Raw genomic sequence first — 21086 nt, forward strand, 5'->3', positions numbered from 1 at the left:
TTCAACCGGCCTGAAAAATATCTTTTGGTGCTTCCTTAAAAATATCTCTAGAACCTGGTTGCTCACAACCTCTACTTCTATCTCCCTGTTCCAAAGCCCCGTCTTGCTAGCAGTAATGTGATGGCCTCCCTCCTAACTGGCCTTCTGGATTCCACTCTTGTTCCCCTACAGCTATTTCTCAGCCCAGCTCTCAGTTCCTGCATAAACAGAAGCCAGATCATGTCACTAGTCTGCTCAAAACCCTCCAACTGCCCCCATCTCATCCAGTGTAAATAAATTCCTAAGATCTATAGGTCCCTATCTGGCCCTATTACCCCTTTGAACTCAGTTCCTAGTACTCCTCCCTTCTTTCACTCACAGCAGCCACACTGGCCTCCTTGTTCTTCCTTGAACACACGAGGTATGCTCCCACCTCAGGCCTTTACAGTGGCTGCTCCTCCAGGGGCATTAAAGATCTTTTAGTCACTGACTATGCAAGACGGAGGCCAGCCTTAAGTAACTGGAACAGCCTTCCTGCAGTGCACTTGCCGAATATCAGTGCTGTCCCTACACAGAAGGAAACCTTGCCCCAGACTCCCCCATGGCTAATTCTTTCACTTCCTTAAAGTCTTCGCTTGACCAGGGCTTGGCATAGGGTAGGTCCTCATTAAATATTTGCTAATTCAAAGAACTGTAGTTTGTACATAAAGATTTTTTAAACATAGATGTCAGCTATACATATGGAGTTTCCTGCTTAATCAAAAAATCTAATTGATGTTTATTCATTCAAAAGAACAGCTTATACACACACATATATGTATTATGCAATTTAAGTCTCCATTATGTGTTGACCCTCTTTTTTTAACAGCTTTATAGAAAAGAAAACTATAAAAACATTTCAAGAATCTACTTTTCCAACTTTAAATTGGTTTGGAAAAATTTCAGAGCAGTTCAAATCTTGAGAGGTAACATGGAAGATAAAAATCAGTGAATTCTAAACATGATCTATATTTTATTCAAACCACAAAGCCATTTAAACCCCCATCGAACAAATTCCACCTTTGAACCTGCTCGTTTCCTTTCCTTCTCACTTTAGGCTTCCTGCCAGGAGCTAAGGATGAAGGGGATTCAGTCCTGATAAAGAAGCATCTACCATTAAACAAGATAAACAACGTGCTCTGAGATACAGAGAGCTGATGCCCAGCCATGCCATGGTGGTGAGGCGGAGTCTCAGAGCGAGGGTGGTGTTCCTTCACATTCGTGTACTTACTCTATTGCTGAGCGAGGTCACGCTGCGTGTGCTTGGGGCCGGTGACCTCTGAGTGACTGGTGTCACACCATTGCTCCGGATGCTCTTTGGAGTCCCAGGACCAGCTTCCTGGTCATTGAGATCTGACGAACCGGTGCTCCCTCTAAATGAGAAAGAATATTCTGACTTTAACGCAGAAGCACAACAGTAACCAAAGACACAGTCAAGGTAAAGCTTACCAGATGACGATGGTGACATTTATGGCCACACTGGGTGAGACAGCAATTATCATGTTACCTTCATTCTCCAAGACCTTCAGGGGCTCCCTGGGTTCAACCCCATTTGTCTGACTCCAGGGTCTTTGTAATTGAACTTCACCCTCCCTCTCCAAATTTTTTCTCCACTGTTCACCAGCACTCTCCCAACCAGCCCAGGTTCCTCACGATTTTTTCAACTCGCCACGCTCATGCTCCTACTTCTAACGCTTCTGCTCACGTTCTCCCCACCTGATATGCCCTATTTGCCACTCTCTATTTACCCAAATTTTCCCCATCCTTCAAGGGCCAGATGAAGTCCAGCTTCTCTCATCACACCTTTCCTGTCTATCACAGGCCTGGTCGACCTCTGCTCTACTCAGTACCTATTCACTTAAAGTCTTTGCCAAACTGTGCAGCAGTTGACCACACAATGTCTTGCTGGGCTCCTTACCAGACAGATCCTCTTATGTGGGCCTCAGTACCTCTTTCAACTGTGAGTTCCTTGGGGACAGAGTTCATGACATATTTACCGTGGTATCTCCAGCACCTTTATGATATCTTGGTGCAAAGGAGGCACTCAGTACATATTTGATCAGAGATGGGAAATTATATTTTATTTCTCTGTGTTGTTTCAGAGACTGACTCATGGTGCACATTTAATAAATATAGGATAAAAATAATGACATTTTGTAAATGGGTTTGATTTACTTTCATGTCTGCTAAAATGGATTCAATTCCATTCGACAGTGATTAATGAAAAGATAGTTCCTGCCTTGAGGTGATCACAATTTTCTTATTAAGTAGCGCTTCATAAGTAAGTAAGTTTTGGCAAATGAGAGTTTAAGAGAAGTGTTTGTTCTTATTTGATTCTTTGCTCTCAGTGAGCACAAAATATGCTAAATGGTAAAACATAAGCCTTCATGAATTTTACTCTTTAAGTTAGTATTTTAATCAATTTTAAGTGCACCTATAATAATAAACATCTTATTGTTAAAGCACAGTTGTGATCATTAATAGGAATTAGAGCTCACAGCTGAGCCAATCAGAGGAGAGACATAGGAATAAAGGAAGGGCATTAAAAAAAATGTCTGATGGTGCAGGGGTCACTGCTAGAAGATAAATCTGGCAGAAGAATCAGCAAGGACCACCAGAGTTGTCAAACACAGCTCATAAGTTTTTTCAAGGTTCCAGAGAAGCCACCAAAATCAAACCTGTCCTGATGGATATGAACAGCTGCTACCACCCTCGATATATTATGCAAATGGAAGCTGCATTTACTGAGTATTTTCTAGGTGTCACTTTCCATTCCACAACATCCCTGTTTAAAAAAAAAAAGGTATTAACATTCTTATTTTAAAGATGAAGAAACTGAGTCTTGGAAAGGTTGAACAATTATTCCATACGTACGTGCGTGCGCATGCATGTACACGACACAGTTAGTATGTGATAAAGTCAGGATAAAAACAGAATTGTCTGCCTACCCAAAGCCTGTGCTCATTTTAGTTTCTCTAACTGCTTATTCATCACTTCACCAAGATCAAATTGTCACAACCAGGCAGGTTCTACCTGGACAGAACATAGAAGAAGAATGTTCTCAAGAAGAAAAGGATCAAAGAGCTGGGAGTTAGTTTCTTGGAATCTGATTAAGAGAACTATGAAAGTTTTCTGGGGAGCATTCCTTTGATACAATACAGAAACAGTCCCTGGCTGCTTCTTTCTAGAAGTGGCACTCTGAATAATTTATAGTACTATGGACTGCTCAAAAGGGGTCTCTGTGTCTTTTGATTCTGACAAGAAAATACAATTTTGTGATTAAATAGATGGATATAATTTGAGGTTCTAAGTTCCTTGATTTTCCTGAGCCTTCCTATCTCAGATGTTCCATTTCTACATTTGACAACAGTTATCTACATTCATACCTTTCCAAGTAATGGTGCTCATCTTGGAAGTCCAACTGAAAAGGGGCTCAGAGACCCACCCAGTGATGCTGCCCTGTGCCTGCAGGTTCCCTACTCTCATAACACTACCAGAAAAATCTCTCTCCTTACTGTTTTAGGTAAAATCTCCCTGAAAAAAGAAAGGCTAGGACTGAATCTTGAGAAATGAGCCAAAAAGTTATGATCCAAGGGGATTTATGTGGGTGTCACTGCTTGTGTCTGTGCTGAAGGTCCTCCCAGACCTGGTGCTTTTGGAAAAGTCCCTATCATGGATTAGCCTTGCTAAAACCCAAAGTCCTACTTATGTAAGAGCTCTGGCAGAAGCTGATTAATTGTGGTAATGACATTCAAGAGGCAATCCTATAATAAGGGAAAGTCTTGTGATCATAAGTCAGTGACTGGAAATTATTGTTGCCAGAGGCATTATCTCAAAAATGGCATATACTTTCCCATTTGTTTCTGACATTTACTGTGAGCTTCTTAAAAATATTTTCCTCTCAGTCAAATGTTTTGGTTGATTAGACTAAAAAAGATTTAGTCTAATGAAGCAGAATACCATAAATATTTGGGTGCCAATTCTTTTAGATGTTATGTAAAATATGACATAAAATGCATGAATCTTTGCCACTTAAATAGGAAGAGGATAAAAGCTTCCTCAAGTGTAAATGAGGGAAGTTTAAAGTTCAATTAAGAATGAGCTATTTTTGATCCCAATATCACGCTATTGATATTTAAATTAGAAGTATTCAAAATCAGTGCCAACAAATCTTAAAGCTAAATTTTGCTTAGGGGGAAACTGACAAGAAAGAGACATATGTACCTCGTTCTAACAGGGCCCAAAGTGTGGGGACTATGACACTGTCTGGGGAGCTTGGAAATTCTGAGTTACTTGAAAGACACATTTCCTAGGGTAGGAAAATGTTTCATTTACTTCCCCTTACGAGACTTATTTTTTAAAAGCCTTCCATTTTGTTATCCCTAATTTCATGCTGGTCCCAAGTCTTGATAATAGCTTCCTAGATAGATCCATGTTTGGATAAAGGAGCCAAGGCTAGGGGACAGAGACTCTAACTTAACGAGTTGCCTTCCTGGTTTACAGAGCACTCTCCCAGGAGTTGTAGCCCAGAAAGAATTTCCCAGGGTCCAACCTTCCCAGAGCGGGCTGACAAGGTTGGTCCTGTGCCCGTCTGGGTAAATGAATGCTCCCCAGAAGATCAGCCAAAGCAGCATTGATCTGAGAGACACTACACTCACTGGGACAGTGAGGCTAGTGCTTAACATGACACAGAGACAGCGTGATCTCCTTTCTGCAGCTTCTGAGCTTTTCTCCCTCTGTTAGTGATTTCAGATCTGAAATAAACATGTAAGAGACAGGCAAGGGAGGATGTAGATAGAAAGTGACTGAGCCTGTTAAATAGGGAAGAGATGTTAAAAACAAGAAAGAAAAGGGGAAAAACCTTTTGGCTCAACCTTCCAGTTTTTGGTGATCCCCAAATGCTATGTCTTTGTCAACACAGTTTTACACAAGATCAGTGGCCTTCACCCTTGCTTGCACATCAGAAACTCCGAGGGGCATGCCCAGTCCACACCCAGGACTAATCACATCAGACTCTCTGAGCATGGGCTCTAGGCATCAACATGTTTTACCATCACCATCCTCTCCTACCAGTGATTCCAATATGCAGCCAAGGCTGAGAAACACTGGACTAAACTGTGGATTTGTTTAAATTCATTGATCTCCGGCATCCCTCTAACCAACTGCCTTGTCCCCTCCTCTTATACCACAAGAGAGCTGAGCTGTCCTCACAGCTCAGACTGTGATGGACGGAAGGACACCTTCTGTGTTAGTGAGTCAAAGTGTGGCACCAGGGGTCAGGAAACTATGGCCCCTGAATAGAATTGGGCCACCACCTGTTTCTCTACAGCCTGTGATTTAAGAGTAGTTCTGACATTTTTGAGTCATTGAAGAAAAAGCCAAAGAAGACTATTTTGTGACATGTGAAAATTACATGAAATTCCAATTTGAGTGCCCATAAAGTACAATGGTTATGCAGACATGCCCATTCACTTATGTATTGTATATAGTTGCTTCCATGCTCCAACAGCAGGGTGAGTAGAGACAGAGACCATATGACCCACAAGGCCAAAAACAGTAATTATCTGTACCGTTATAGAAAAGTTGCTTGACCCCTACGTATGTGCCCAAGGTCACAGGCACAGGAACACACAGATGTGCATGCCTCCATTTAAAAATCAAACTGTTTAGAGAGGTCAGCACATCCCAAAGGAATGAATTCCTGCTATTGGGTGCATGTGTATAGAGTGAGTGAGTGAGAGAGAGAGTGTGTGTGTGTTATACTCAGGCACAAATGAACCCTCCTAGGCTCTTGGACGCTGAGTTAGGGAAGCAGAGAAATCAGGAAGAAGTGGAAATTAGGCAGTTTCTCTAGCTGCAGTTTCTTCTGAAGCCACTGGCTTTCTGGCTTTCTGTGCCTTAATTACACATATTTTCCTTCCTTTTCCTTTTCGGAGCAAGGACAAATATAAGACAATGTCTTAGGCACTCAGTGAAATTTTTGTTCAATGAATCTCAGTGCTAAATATATAAAGAACATTTATAATTCGATTTACTAAGACAAAAGCTGATTTCTTCAATGGTTTTAAAATGTTTAGGGTTTCCTTAAAGAATGTTTCCTTTAAAAAGACTCTCTAAAATAGAGGAGACAGTCACCAAGAGTAGGGGATTCTGCCTGGGTATGAGGAAAAAGAACTTAAAAACAGGTGGACAATATTTACGTCTTTTATCACGATAATAAAATCCCCATCCCATGCCTTGCTTCTAAATAATGACTCAAAGTCAGTTGGAGGAAAGGCCAGTAGCCATGAAAAATCTTGGGTGGACAAGAAATCAGGAGCAAAAAGAAAGTCAATTGCTCTCCACCACAGACACCAAGGAAAGCAAGTGTTTAGCAGAACTTACTTCTGACTAACTAAATGGAACAAGCACTTCCTCTGTTCTTAGCAGTTCAGATTTGCTAAATTCTTGTTCCACCTGGAATGCTATCTTGCTCATAAGAAAAAAGTCACCAAGGCAGCCAAAGCCATCCATATTGTGGTCCAATTTAGCTCTCCATCTCATCTCTTGTAAACCACATTTCAATTTTACACTCTAGAAACCCTGAACTATTTGTTTTCTAGCACATGGAAAACTGTTTTATGCCTCTTTTCCTTTGCACTTTCTATTCCCTTTGTCTCAAATGTTCTTACCTTTCTTCACCTGGCCAAGTCTTCCTTACCCCTCAAAATTGCTTAGGGATCATCCCCACGAAGCTTCCCTGAATCCTCTGAAAGGTTAAATACCTGTCTTCGGTTTTCCTATAGCACACAGATGTCTTTTTATCACAGTACCATATTCTTGAAATTATTTGTTTAGCCATCCCAATCTTCCCTGACAAATGGGAAGTTCATGAAGGGGTGGAAAAGTAATGTCTAAGAAATTCCACATTTACCGCTTGGCACATAGTACTAGGTCAAAAACGTTGGCAGAACTGTGTGTGAAGTTTATTTGTAGAAATAACATGCATAGGTGAGCAAGTCCTCTCTCTACTCCTCAAGAAGAAGGCAGGCTATTATTGTATCTTAGCCACCCTGAGAATGTAGCATGTCACCTGATGCATCTTAGGTAACAGTGAGTAAAAGAGAAATGTATCGTATTGGAGGAGGGAAATGTATTAAATTTAGTTCATAGAAATAGAACATTATAAGGCAGTGAATCTTCGGGAAATGATTGGAGAAATGACAACACGAAGGAGGCTTCGGGCTTACAATCCCTTGGCCACAAGAATGAGGCAAGTCAAGAACCCATTTGTAGTACAACCTAAGTGCAGTGTCAAGGGTCTGGATGAACTACTGAGTCTCCACACTGCCTCACATTATTGACATTATAATCAGAAAAGTCACATGTATGTAAAGAACATGTAAGTCAGGGGCTGAGCAACTGGTGGCCTGACAAGCTGTACCTTCAGAGGAGGTCTGAGAGCAGTCAGGGAGGGATGTCGTAGCAGACATCAGTGACCCCACTCATCTCCCCTCGGCACTCACCTCTAACCATAGAATATATATACATATATATGTACACAATATAATGTGTATACATACATTACATATATACACACACATACATTATATATGTGTATATACATACATATATACACGTAGTGTCCCTTTTAAAAGCTAGCCTGAAATATAAGCCAAGATAGTTCATCCAGAGTCTCCATGAGGCTGAGCAAAAACAACAATGCTAAGCTAGTTGCCTATAATCTCTAAATAATTTTGATCACTGTCTGAGAACCAGGAGTTCAGCAATCAAAAATAAAAATGATATTTTTTTAATATAAAGTTTTTGTGGGACACCATAGGGATCTACCCCAAGGGAAGTCAAAGGAAACTATTTCAAGGACAAATGCAACCAGGTTTTAAAGGCTTTTTAATCATAAAGGGAATATATGTACATTCTGGAAAATAGTGAATACAGTGATAATCTTTTGATGGTGCATAATAAATGATTTCTTTTATGCTTATTTTTTTCTGTGCAGTTTTACATCAAGTGACACTAGTTTGCAGGAATGCTATCGGGAGAAAGGTACAGGTGTGGAGAGTACCTGCATCTCAGTGAAGCACGAGGGTAGGTCTTTCTTCTCATCGCTGCCTTTCATAACGTACTAATCATGAACATGAGCCTTGACTTATGCACCACCAGGATAAAGAAAATCAAGCCTGATATGAAATGACTACAGTCTTGGCTATCCTTTTGAATTCTCTTTACTTTTGTTGACAAGGTGATAGCTCTACGCACAGGAGATGTGAGAAGCCTCCCACTGACAATGTGTTAGAGATGGTGGAACTAGAAAGAAGTGGAATGTACAGAAATTCTCTGAGGCAATTCAAATGAAAGGATTATTCATTTTTAAAAAGCAGCAAGGAACGTCTATGACACTTAGACCTTTCTTTTTCAGAAGCTTAAACAGAAAAACATCAAGAAATCAATGAAAACAATTTCTTTTCCCTGGTCTCTCCATTTGCACTGCAGCCCTGAGTCCCAAAACATCATCTCATCTGTGGAAATAACACAGAGGATTTCAACAGCTGTAATTCAGAAGAAGGGTAAGAACTTTCTATTCAACTAAAAAATATCCCCCTGGCTTTTCACGTTATATGTTAGGAGATCTCCAAGAGATACTACTTTACAGGTACCTAGAAGCACTATCTGGATGGAAATAAATCAACTTTATCCACAGGCTACCCCACTGCCCAGTCTGTATGTGTCTTACCTGTCTGAACCCGGGGCTGACTTTAAACTCCGAAAATTTTGGCCATCTAAGTCCAAGCTGTAGCTCCGCCCACTTTCAGTTTTTGGAGTTATGATTTCTCCTCTGGTTGCTGATCTGAACTTGCTAAGAAGAAATCTGAAATTATATATATATATATATAATTATATATATAATATATATAATTTAAAAGTAAGATAAGAAAGAAAGCTTTTAAAATATCATTTTAACAATATTATTTCTCAAACTTTTAGCTGTAAATAGTTCTTGTGTTTTGTTGTTGTTGTTAGTGGAGGTACTGGGGATTGAACCCAGGACCTCATGCACGCTAGGCATGCACTCTACCACTGAGCTATACCCACCCCCTCAACAGTAAATAATTTCCAATAAAGCAGACGTGGGGCTGATAAGTTCTGGGGAGTTCCCAGTGTGTCTGCAGTATAGCGTCAAAGGCAGTGGTAGAGAAGGTTAGGACATTCTCCCAAGGTCATACCTCCTGCTCGTTTTTCAGGCCTCTGTCCCTTCTAAGAAAAAGACCACTGACTTGGGAACTCAGCACTGTCACCTGAGAATGGCAAAGCATCACCGGGGCTGAGCCTGTTGACAGGATGCTGAGAAAAGGGAGCTTAACGCACCTCGCTCAGAGAGGGGAGCTAGGATGACCTGCTGGGACAAGCCGAGGTAGTCACTTATTAGACTTCAGCTCCACGGAGAGCAGCAATTCTGTTCCTCTTGTTCCTGCCGGGTCCCCTGAGCTAACAATGATGCCTGGCACACACTAGAACCCAGCCAATTCTAGTGGAACGAGTGACTGCACCCATGTCTCTGGGGTAATAAGTTTGAACCATGGGAATAGCTCATACCAGATGAAATCCAACTGAAGGCCCGTTTCACTAAATTACTTGGAACTTAAGCAAAAATAGCTTTTCAGAAACCAAGGTTCAAGTCGCGATCCAGGCTACTGAACGCCCAAAACATGAGTCTTTACAAATGTACTTTAATAAAAATCCAAAGCTATCTTCTTTTTGTGATGCTATTGGGAGAGACCGGTTTATTTACATTCTTGTGTAAGAGGGGCTTGGGGTCAGAGTGCAACAGAATAAGGGATGCCCAGGCAAAAGGCATTGTGGGAGTCCCGAGGAGTGGCAAATGGGTTTAGGCTTACGGTAGGAAGGCTCAATACATGGGACGTATGGTCACTCTAAGCTATCTTTCCCATTCATCTCCGCTAATTAACAAAGACATGGTTACTCATGAATGTTTGAGGTAAATGACATTTAGGTTTTATTTCTACTCACAGTTCAAGATTCTTAAAAGAAAACAAAACAGACTTTCTGTAGAGACAGATGAAGGCTCAAGCATCAGCAGCCTCCCACACTGGCTTCTGCTGAGAGAACAAAGCAACACTACCCCAAAAGGGCCATAAAGTGACTTGGTCCAGATTAGGACTCGCTACCTCAACCACAACCACCAGCTGCCTGAGAAACGTGGAGTGCAAAACACAGAGCTGTGAGGCAGCAGCTTGCCTCCTGCTCCCCATGTCCCAGAGCCTCCCTGAATCTTGCTTCCCTGGGTGCCTCCCATGCCGAGTCTCAGCACTTGGCACGTATATTTGCTTCCTGAATTCAGTTAGTGAGGGGGCCAAATGATTTCCTCCTTAAGGAGGCCTGCGTTTTAAACAGGGGACACAATGCTTTCAGCTCAATGAAGAAAGCCTTAATCTGGATACTTCACACATCAGCACTCAGGTTGGGCAGGGAAGGGGCTGACATGCTACCACAAAGGCAGTTGTCACCTCTTTATAGACAAGACGGTTCCTAACACGAAACTTACCCAGAAGTAAAAGGAACCATCTGGTCCAAGATCAGATACATCAAATGAGAAGGAAAAAAAAAAAACCCTCTTACATGTTCAGGCCAGAGGGGACCTTTATCTCAAACCAAAGTAATTAAAACTGCATTTCCTGAGGAGAATGATGGAAGAACGCTACCTCAGTCAAGTCTCCGACCTTCTCTGGGTCACTTAAGTGACGTGAGACTTGAAAAACTAAGGAGTCGATTTCAGAAGTGACTGGACTAAAGACCAAAAATTACCCTGAAAAGGCTGCGTCTTACCCCTTTCTCCTGGGTGCATCATGGCTGGCCTTCTGCCCAGCAGGTGAAATGTCTGACTTTCCTGCATTCTGACAAGTTAGCTCTTGGCTTTGTATTTCTTCAGCTCCTCATTAAAAACAATCAGAAGACAAATTTAAATACAAAGTGGCTAGAAATGAGAGCAACTTTCTCTTCATTCACTTGCTTACATTATCACCAGACAGAGAAGTCTAAATAATCGGCAATGATGTCCCCATCCCAAGTTTTGCAGTCACATGGTTACTTCACATCTGTTGAGTGGTCCAGATTTAAATGAGGACTAAGATCAGGACTCATCCATGGGGGATTTGCTGAGATAAGCTTTCTAGGGATGACTGCTGTGGAGGAACTAGACATCTTCCCTCTACAGATATTTTTAGGGCAGGGGAGCCTGGGTTCATGAGAACTCCAAGTCCCTAGAGGCTGAACTCTAGCGTGGGATTCTAGAAACGATATCCTGGTTTTGGAGCACATTAGCCAGACTTCCCAGGAAGGCGAGCACCTGTGTACACACCTCATGACTTGAGAGACAGTGTACACTCCAGAAGGTGCTGTGGTTTCAGTGGAGAAAGTGGCCACAGTGAACTGCTTAATTCTAACTCCACCCCACTGTCCCTCTGTGGCATCAGATCTGATGCTACCCATCTGGGAAAGTCCTTCCTTGCTGGTGCGACATCCAGAAGTGCAGGCCCTGGAGTCAGTTCCAAGCCTCCCAGCTCTATCCGCCAGATTTAAAAATAAGGGCATTTGTCTCCAGTATGTGAAAGATGAGATGCCCTAGGAACAGACCAAAAGATGCCTGCTCCACCTTTACAACGGCGTATATGAGAAATACGATCCTAAACACAAGTTTCATTCAATATTTAACCAATTAAATTGTAGTCTGGCTGCACAAAATAGCATTCTCAAGGTGGGGTATTATTTGCATTTGGTGACAGTATAATTCTTAATTGAGTGAAACTGTCCTGTGCATTTAAGACCATTGGCCATCATTAAATGCCATTAATTCCCCACCCCCGCCCAGTTATTGGGACAACAAGAAATGCCCCCCGAATTTCTAAATGCTCCCCTAGCTTGAACAGGGCGGGGTGCAGTACACAATATCACCCCTTGCTTGAGAATCACTGGATTAGAAAAAGTAACATTTAAATGAAATCTGAAATACATCCTGTTGAAAAATCAAGGATTGCTTTCACAGTGTGAATCATGTAATTCATCTGTCTTATGTCACTTTCTTAAATGTTTAGTAAAATATTGGAAGTACATTCAGGAAAAGAACTGTCTGTGATGAAGATAAACGCCTCCTCTGAAACTCATGCTACCGAGTTTTGAAATGACCTAAGGGAATCGGGAAATTTAACTGTGCTCATCTGCTACATAACAGAGGGAAGTTATCTAGCCCACCAAAGTGAAGATTAAAACAGTTTTGCTTTAGTTACCTGGACTTCTTCTTAAGATGGACTGTCGTACAACATCGGTGCCCAGAACATTGACTTGCTTGAAACGCTTTGCCTTTTCTTCAAAAAACCATTCACCAGTTACAATCCTTAGCTGCCTACTCAAGGGAAAAGAGGAGAGCATTGAAATTCAATTATTTAGCCAAATAATAAGCTCTCAAAAATCCCTAATTAAGTAAAAAATTGCCAATTATTTATAGAATCCATCTCAATCTTTGGAATATTTTATAGTGATTATCATGGCCACTATTAGTTGAACATGTACTAGGTACTAGGTACTTGCTCATTGCTCTTCATACTTAATATATTTTTACCCACATAACAACCCTGTGTAAACATTATTATCTCCATTTTATAGATCAGGAAACTGAGACTTAGAGTAATAAAATGACATTTCTCATACATACAGCCAGGATCCCATCCCAAGCAGTCTGGCCTACAGCTCAAGTTCTTAACCACTGCATCAGTGGGTCAATAATCCTCACTGGAAACAATGGAGAACAAATGAAGGTTGTGCATTATAAAGGGGCCATGACTCTGTTTTAGAATGACACCTTGATGTGCCATGATGACTGGCTTAGAGTAAAGAGAGACTGGGATAAGGAGACAGACTGGCCATGGCAACAGTCCAGGAGAGAGATGACAAGACCCAGGCTAGGGCAATGGCAAGCTAAGAGAAAGGAGGAGATAAATTAAAAATGTAGGTGGTGGAAGGGCCTGTCTGCGTTTCACAATCAATTGAACGTTGAAGGTGGGCAAGAAGGACCTTTCAACAATCATACCCATCTGCAATGGTTACACAAATCTTCACCCTAGTCACATAGGCCTATTTTCCATTCTCAGAATATGGCCCATGTTCGCCTACTACTGTCCCAACACCTCAATGCAGGATTATAATGGAAAATGAGGTTGAAATGTAGGATTAGGTCACATAATAGAAATCTTTGAATGTCAGGCTAAGGAGATGGAATGCTATTTAGGAGGCAATGAGGAACTCTGGCAGTTTTTCTAAACTTCAGGATGGATCATATAATCTCTGGAGCATTATGAAGAGGAGAAAACCAGAAGCAGGCAGACCAATTAGGAAGTTATTGCAGCAGGCAGGATAGGAAATGATGAAGATGAGTATTTGGGTATCGTGAGGGTAAGGAGTAAAAAGAAAGATAAAAGTATTTGGACCACTGAGGATGTGAACCAGCAAGATGGGTGACGAGCCTGACATGGTGGCTGAAGACAAGCAGCTGAGAGTCCATTAGAGATTTCTAGCCCTAGAGTATTATATCCATGTGATTCAGTAACTGATTGGACTTAGAAATTAACAATTGGATCCTAAACATACAAAAATCACTCCAGAAAAATATGTTAACTTGTTCTGCGCAGCAACTACCCTGAAACACACTACTTCTGAACTACTTCTGCTGCTTCCTAACAAAGGTAAGTTATATATAAAACACAGTTCCACTCCAGATTTACTCTCAAGTGGCTAGATCACCTACTGAGAAGCAAAGAATATTGGATTCGCTCCATTACTATATAAAATATACCAAGAACTAAATACTTGGATGTGTTATTTCTGGATACATCTCAAGTGATCTATAGACTTATAAATTCTAAAGATGTTGCCTTCCTGTCCCTTAATTTACTCAGTCAAATGCTAATCTAGGTACTGCTGTGATTGAACTTTGCAGAGGGAAATGAAATGACTTATCAGCTGACCTTAAAATAGGGAGATTGTCCTGGATTATCTGGGTGGCCCCATAGTAATCACTGAGTCCTTAAAAACAGAGGAAGAAAAAGAGGAAGTCGGATACTGCGATGCTGCAGAATGGGAAGTGAGAGAGATTCCAAACGTGAGAAGAGGGCTCTGAGATGCAGAGGTCCACGTGCAAGGACCAGAGAGAGAGAAGCAAAGGCTGGCTCTCAGCTAAGATGCAACAGGAAAACGGAAACCTCTTTCCTGCAAAGACTCAGAATCTGCCCACCAAAACGAGCTGGGAAGTGGAATGTTCCCAGAGCCTCCTGATATGAGCTCAGCTGACCAACACCTTGACTTCAGTCTAGTGAACCCTAAGTAGAGACACCAGCCAAGCCAACCTAGACTTCTGAGCTCCGGAACTGTCAGATCATATATTGACATTGTTTTAAGCTGCAAAATTGTGGCAATTTGTTATGGTGGCAATAGAAACAATTACAATAATTCAACACAAAAACCGATTTCTTTGAATATTCAGCTCAAGAAATGACTGGTGCAGGTTGTAAGAAGATAAATACAGAAAATTCAGAGGAACAAGAGGGCAGAGGTAGGCAAACTATGGCTTGGGGGCCAAATTCGCCCCACTACCTGTTTTGCATGGCCTACAAGCTAGGGATGGGTTTTACACTTTTAAATGGTTGGGAAAAGTCAAAAGCAGGATATTTCATGACATGTGAAAATTGTATGAATTATATTCCAAATTCAGTGTCTGTTAATAAAGTTTTATTGGAACACAGCCACGCGCGTTTATGTATTGTCTCTGGCTGCTTTTCTATGACTGCAAATTTGAGTATTTGTGGCAGAGACCACAGGGCACACAAAGTCTGACACATTTACTGTCTGGCATTTTATTTTTTAAAAAGTTCGCCAACCTCCATAATAAGGCAAAGAATTTACACAAAACGAAACAAGAACAAGGGGAATACTATAGATCAGTGATTGAAAGCCACCTGATAGTGGCATGTCAAAGTCTTAGCTCCTTTTTTTTTTTTTCTTTCTGGTATATAAGGTGAGGTGGACAGCACAGTGACAGCAGTTTCAGGTGTGACAGGGGGAAGTGGGACACACCAGGTCCACATGCCCCAGGAAATGGGCCTCTGTATCATCTTCACCATACATGCCTACAGTTGCCAACACCTAACACAAATAAGATCTTCCCAGAACTGCTAGTCATTACCTCTTACTGCTCTTGTATGAACAATAACTATAATCCTCATATTTGCTTGACTCGGATAATGGACATTTGTCATTTTACAACAGTCTCTTGGGATTATGCCTTTGCCATCATCTCAGGTCTTGGAGGTAGACGGAAGGCTTAGCAGAAGACCAGGGAACTAATACCTAGTGAGTGTGTATCATGCACCAAGTCACGTGCTAGGCACTTACACATGACATCTGTAAGCCTCACTGTAAGCCATAAAGTAGCCACATTAGTCTCAATTTGAAGATGAGGAAATCAAAGCTCACATGGGTTAAATTACTTGCCCAAAGTTATAAAAGTATTATGGCAAAAACAGGATTTGTACCAAAAGCTTGTACATTTTACAGGTGGCAAAATTGTCTGAAGAGAACTTGTAGCTGCCAGCTATGACAAGGCTTTGAATAAGGGTGAAAACCTACAGAAGCCGAGGAATAACAGGTAATATGATGGGCTGTGATTGTGTGTGTGTGTGTGCGCACGCGTGCATCTCTGTGTTTGGGGTAGTGATAGGAATAAAAGAGGGGTGAAAGAGGAAAGAAAAGAAACATGACACGCACTATGAAGTTTATATCCCTCTCTGCCACATCAATCTAATAGTTCAGAAAGACAAGGTCATACTGTGAAGAATGAGTTTGACTGAAATTAAGTACCCAGTATTCAGAATTTGCTAGGCCCTAAGTTCCTTTAACATTAAACTCCTGGGACTTCAAACTTTTACTTGAAGCTTATTTAAATGTAGTCAAGTTCTCCTCAAACTTATAGGGGGAAAACAGGCAATCTTACTCTAAAAAAGAAGACTAGTGACCAAAAGATTCATTTTCCTCCTTTATCTTCTATTAACTACTGGGGATATCTGAGATAAGATATGCTTATTAGATATGCTGAAATAAGATGAGTTTTCCTATTATTCATAAAGAAACCAATTAGAATTATTTATAAATTTATTCATTACACATCACATATTTATTGCCTTCCTATAAGTGTTAAGCCCTGTGCTAAGGTTAAGAGTACAGACGTGAATAAGACAAACAGTGACCCTGGCTTGGTGAAGATGATGGTATATATTTAATCCTTTCTTCCTTTCCAACAGGAAAAGTAAAAATAAATCCCTAGACACCTTAAGGTGAAACTGCAGAACACTACAGATAAAAAGAGCATCTTAAATGTAGCTACAGAGGGGGAAAAAACCAGATTACAATACAAAGGAATGATGCTTAGAATGACAGCTGACTTCCGATAGAAATAATGAAATCCAGAAGCCAGTGAAATGCTATCTTCAAAGTCCTGAGAGAAAATAACTATCAATCTAGAACTGTATATGCAGAGAAACCACTGTTTAGGAAAAAGGGTGAAATAAAAAAATTTTCAGTAAAATAAAAAATGAGTTAATTTACTATTAATAGAGCTTCACTAAAGGAGCTTCTAAAGCCTGTACTTCAAGAGGAGGTAAAGTAGACCTGAGACATAAAAAGGAAGGGTGAAAAATGAAATTGGTAAAACATGTGGATAAATCCAAACAAATGTTGATGTATAAACAAAAATTATAATATCTAAATTGTTGAACTGAAAATAAGATATGTCTAAAAAATAGGACAAAAAGTATATACAAGCCAGAATGAAGATATCTGGAGTTTAAGAATTCAAGTTCCTTTTACCGATTAGAAGAAGGGTAAAACTAATGATTTATCCAATTAAATATGAATGTTGTAATTTCTAGAGTAACCACTCAAAATAAAAATTCATAATATTTGCACTAGTAGAAAGGAAGAAATGGAGACAAATATAGTACTTTGATCAATCTATAGATAATATAAATAGAAGAAAATATTATAGTAATCACAATACAAAAGTAAATATTACAGTAATTACAATGAATATAAGCAGACTGAACTCCACAGTTTAAGAAAAAATATTGCCAGATTAAACTTTAAAAATTATACATAGCACATATGCATAGTATGTTTATGTATATGGAACACATATTATGTAGAGAGCATATATGTATAGCAAATATTTAAATATATATAACCTATTTAAAATAGCATATATGCTATATAGAAAAATTTCATTTTAAGCATATAGACATGGAAAGGTTGAAAGGCAAATAGTAAAAAAAACATATATACCATATAAATATTAACCAACAGAAACTTGATATTGTACTAATAGCTGACAAAATAGACTTTGAGATGAAAGGGGTCATAAAAAAAACCTTCAAATCAGTAAGGAAGAGACTAAAAGCCTAACAGAAAATTGGGCAATACATAAATAGTCAAATCACAGAAAAGGAACCCCAAACGGCCAATAAACCCATGAAAAGTTACTCAACCTCGTAATAATCCAAAAAATTCAAATTAAAATCATAGTAAGATATCCATTTATACCTACCAGTTGGACAACAATGAAAACTTTTCCTGATGCCAAGTGTTGGTAAGATTGTTTAGCAAAGGCAAATTTTATACAATGTTGGTAGAGTTTAAATTGGTACGATTATTTAAAAAAAAAACAATATAATATTACCTTATAAAGCTGAAAATGCTCACACCATTTGCCTTACAGTTTCATTCCCAGGTACACTCCCTACAGCAGTCTTCTCAAACATTTTTGGTAGAGGTTACAGTAAGAAATACAGCTGGTTGCCAGAGGGGCGGAGGGTGAGGGAATGAGTGAAATAAGTGACAGAGATTAAGAGGTACAAACTCCCAGGCACAAAATAAATGAGTCAAGGGGATGAAATGTACAGCATGGGGAATACAGTCAATAATAATGTAATACCTCTGTATGGGGACTTATGTCGTGCACCAGGAAACCAACACAGTGTTGCAGGGCAATTATACTTCAAAACAACAAACTCAGAAAAAGAGATCAGGTTTGTGATGATCAGAAGTGGGGGAAGAGGGAATTGGAAAGAAAAAATTTTATATCATAATCCAGAAAATAGAGGCACATACATATAAATAATAACATACACACACATATAAGTATATATATATATACTGACATTTTCTATTCTGTTTCCTTCTTTTTAAAAAAAAAAATGCTGGTCAAGACCTACCAATGGGTCATAACCCACACTTTTACAAACTCTTGTACATGTTTGGCCACATAAAAAGATATTATCACTGTATTTTTTGTAACATTATAAACTAAAACAATATAAATGTCCATCAACAAGAAAATAGATGTAGGACAACAGTGAAGATGAATGGAATGGTATTCACATAAACGTAGACAGATTACACAAAAAATACATTGAGTTTAAAAATGTCACAAAGAATACATACGGTATGATTTCCATTTCTACAGAATTCAAAAATGAAAAATTAGAAAATATATTACTTAGGGACACATCCAAGTGCAGTAAAATCATAAAGCAAAGCAAGGGAATGACAAGGCAAAACAAGAATGTTCTCATTCTTAAACTGGGTGATGAATACACAGATACTCCTTATTATGGTTTAAGCTGTACATGTAGAGTGTCTTTTTTTGTTTGTTTGCAGGGAGGTAATTATGTTTATTTGTTATTTAATGGAGGTACTGGGGAATGAACCCAGGACCTCACGCATGCTAGGCATGCTCTCTACCACTGAGCTATAACCTCCCTCCTCGAATATTTTGATACATATGATATTTTCACATTAAAACAATCCCTCTAGTCTATGTGGGCATTAAGATATTATACCCCAGTAAACAAAGCATTCTAAAAAGGGGGGTGTTCCTGGGTATGATTAATAAGTGATAAAAATAGCATGTCAAGGCACTCAAAACAACATCTTATTCCTCCAAAAGTCTGTGGGTCAGTGTGGGAATACTCTGATGTGAATCTTTCCCTTGTAGTTAGATTATTGAAATTTGCTAAACTGAGAGTAATTTTGAAATGACTATGTGGCAACTGCCAATACCCACCAGACCAAAAGATTGCCAAGATCACACTTATGGTTGAACAAGTTCAGATTTTTGTTTGTTGCACTGAAGGAAAACATGTGCCATGAAGAACCATGGAAAGTCTCAGTAAGAAAGTGTTCAAAAGGACTTCATATAGGACTTGGGGTCATGTTAGGTAATTTTGGGGAGAGTTCAAGGGAGCAGATATCTGCTCTAGGTGAGCTGATATCAGGAAGTGGAGACAATGCTATGATTGGTATCTTAAGTGTTATCTAGAAGCAGCACAGAGTAGAATAAGGCTAAAGCTGTAATTGGTAAGCAAGTACCAGGTCATTCACGTTAGCCAAGAAAGGGGGATGTTTGGTAAATTTGTGGCTTGAACAGTCACCTTGTTTTGGTCTATCCTTAGGCAAGATTATGAGGTCTTCTTATTTTGTCTTACTTCATCATGGTTTCAGAGTGATCTTATGGAATGCTGGTGCTCTGAGGTTGTTTACATCCAACGCAAGAATATCACTGCCTACCTGCGAGTGCCAGGTCCGCTGCTAACAACATCAAGGCCCCCATGTAAATGTCAGACCAGTTTACAGATGTCAGGGGCTGTGTTTCTCTTTCTCGTAACAAAGGACTATACCTTCTCTCCTGCAGTCTCTCTGTGTATGTTCCAACCATTGGTACTAGCTTTTTTCAAGTTACTGACAGAGGCTCATATTTCATCTATTTCAGTTATTTTTCATCTATTTTAATAATCACTACCAATTCATCAAAAACAAAAACATCAGGCTCCTTCTTTAAAAAGAGAAAGACTTTCATAAGGACGTACAGCAGCATGAAATGTCACCCCATAGCATGAATATAAATAAGATCAGCTCATCAACACCATATTAGAAGTATTTCATTTTTCAGTTTCCTGTCATGTTGCTTTTACCTTTTAGGTCTTTGTGAGTCCAACTGGGTTGTTAATTAGGAAAAATGATCATTATGACTGTCTTGGTGTTGGATGGCAACTGCGTCAGCTAACATAATCATGTGGAATTCGGTAGGTCTCATTAAGATAACAAAATGAATTAAATGGCTGCGTCAGGGTCCCTTTTATTCTGTTTCTATAGAGTGAATTTTATGACTAGACCAACAGCAGCCAACTTGTTAGAATCAGAAGGGACTGAAGAAAATCTCAAGGGCTGCTCAGCCCACTGTGACAGGTAGCTTCCTTCTATCCATCCTTGCTGTAATCGTTTTCAGTAACAGCAATAAAATCTCTTTACTTTTACCCAATCCAAGGTAAATGACAATAAAGGTTGTGCTTCCAACTGATTAGAGAATGAGTCACTTTCTGACTCATCTCATCTCTCAGAGGTCAGGGTGGGAATTTCAATTTTATGGTCTATTGAACATGGAGACAGCCCACTGGCGCTGCAGCATTCTCCTACGACAAACAAAGGGCGTTCACTGCCAATGAAACATCATTCATGCTTCCTTTTCGAAAATCACTCCATGAATAGCAAACAAGATACTTCCAACACTGACAGATACTCTCTGAGATCACATAGACTAGCAGCTGGAACATTGGAAAATAATGGCCTCTGTTTTCAGCTTTAAAAATGAGGAGGAATTCTGTTTATATCAAATTAAACACTCATCATGTAAATTTCCAGCTGTCACAGAAGATATAAGTTGCTTTTGTCAAGGAGGTGTAAGAATCACACTGAGAGCTCTGTTTCTTCCTCAGAACATTTTAATGCATGAATCAGAATTTACTCTACTGATGAGACAATAATGTAACAAACTCATCTTCTTCCTTAGACTATGAAACCACTGACGGCAGTCCATATTTTATTCATCTTTGTATCTTTATCTCCTAGTATACCAACAGGCTATCAAGAAATGTTGTAGGAAGGATGGATGGATA

General features: G+C 39.7%; 1 protein-coding gene across 2 annotated transcripts in view; it reads right to left on the reverse strand.

Moving 5' to 3' along the window:
* SYTL5 (synaptotagmin like 5) overlaps nucleotides 1–21086 on the reverse strand; it is a 303237-nt gene that overhangs the window by 37862 nt on the left and 244289 nt on the right. The window contains exons 8-11 of one of the 2 annotated variants that reach the window (XM_064483299.1): nucleotides 12321–12436; nucleotides 10864–10969; nucleotides 8753–8887; nucleotides 1250–1391 (exon numbers count right to left, since the gene is read on the reverse strand). In XM_064483299.1, the coding sequence (XP_064339369.1) occupies nucleotides 1250–1391; nucleotides 8753–8887; nucleotides 10864–10969; nucleotides 12321–12436 (499 nt within the window). Of the gene's footprint in view, nucleotides 1–1249; nucleotides 1392–8752; nucleotides 8888–10863; nucleotides 10970–12320; nucleotides 12440–21086 lie in introns of both variants that reach the window. The other variant, XM_064483298.1, reaches the window with a different exon arrangement.

Source organism: Camelus dromedarius, chromosome X (assembly GCF_036321535.1).
Source record: "Camelus dromedarius isolate mCamDro1 chromosome X, mCamDro1.pat, whole genome shotgun sequence".
NCBI classification, from domain to species: Eukaryota; Metazoa; Chordata; class Mammalia; order Artiodactyla; family Camelidae; genus Camelus; species Camelus dromedarius.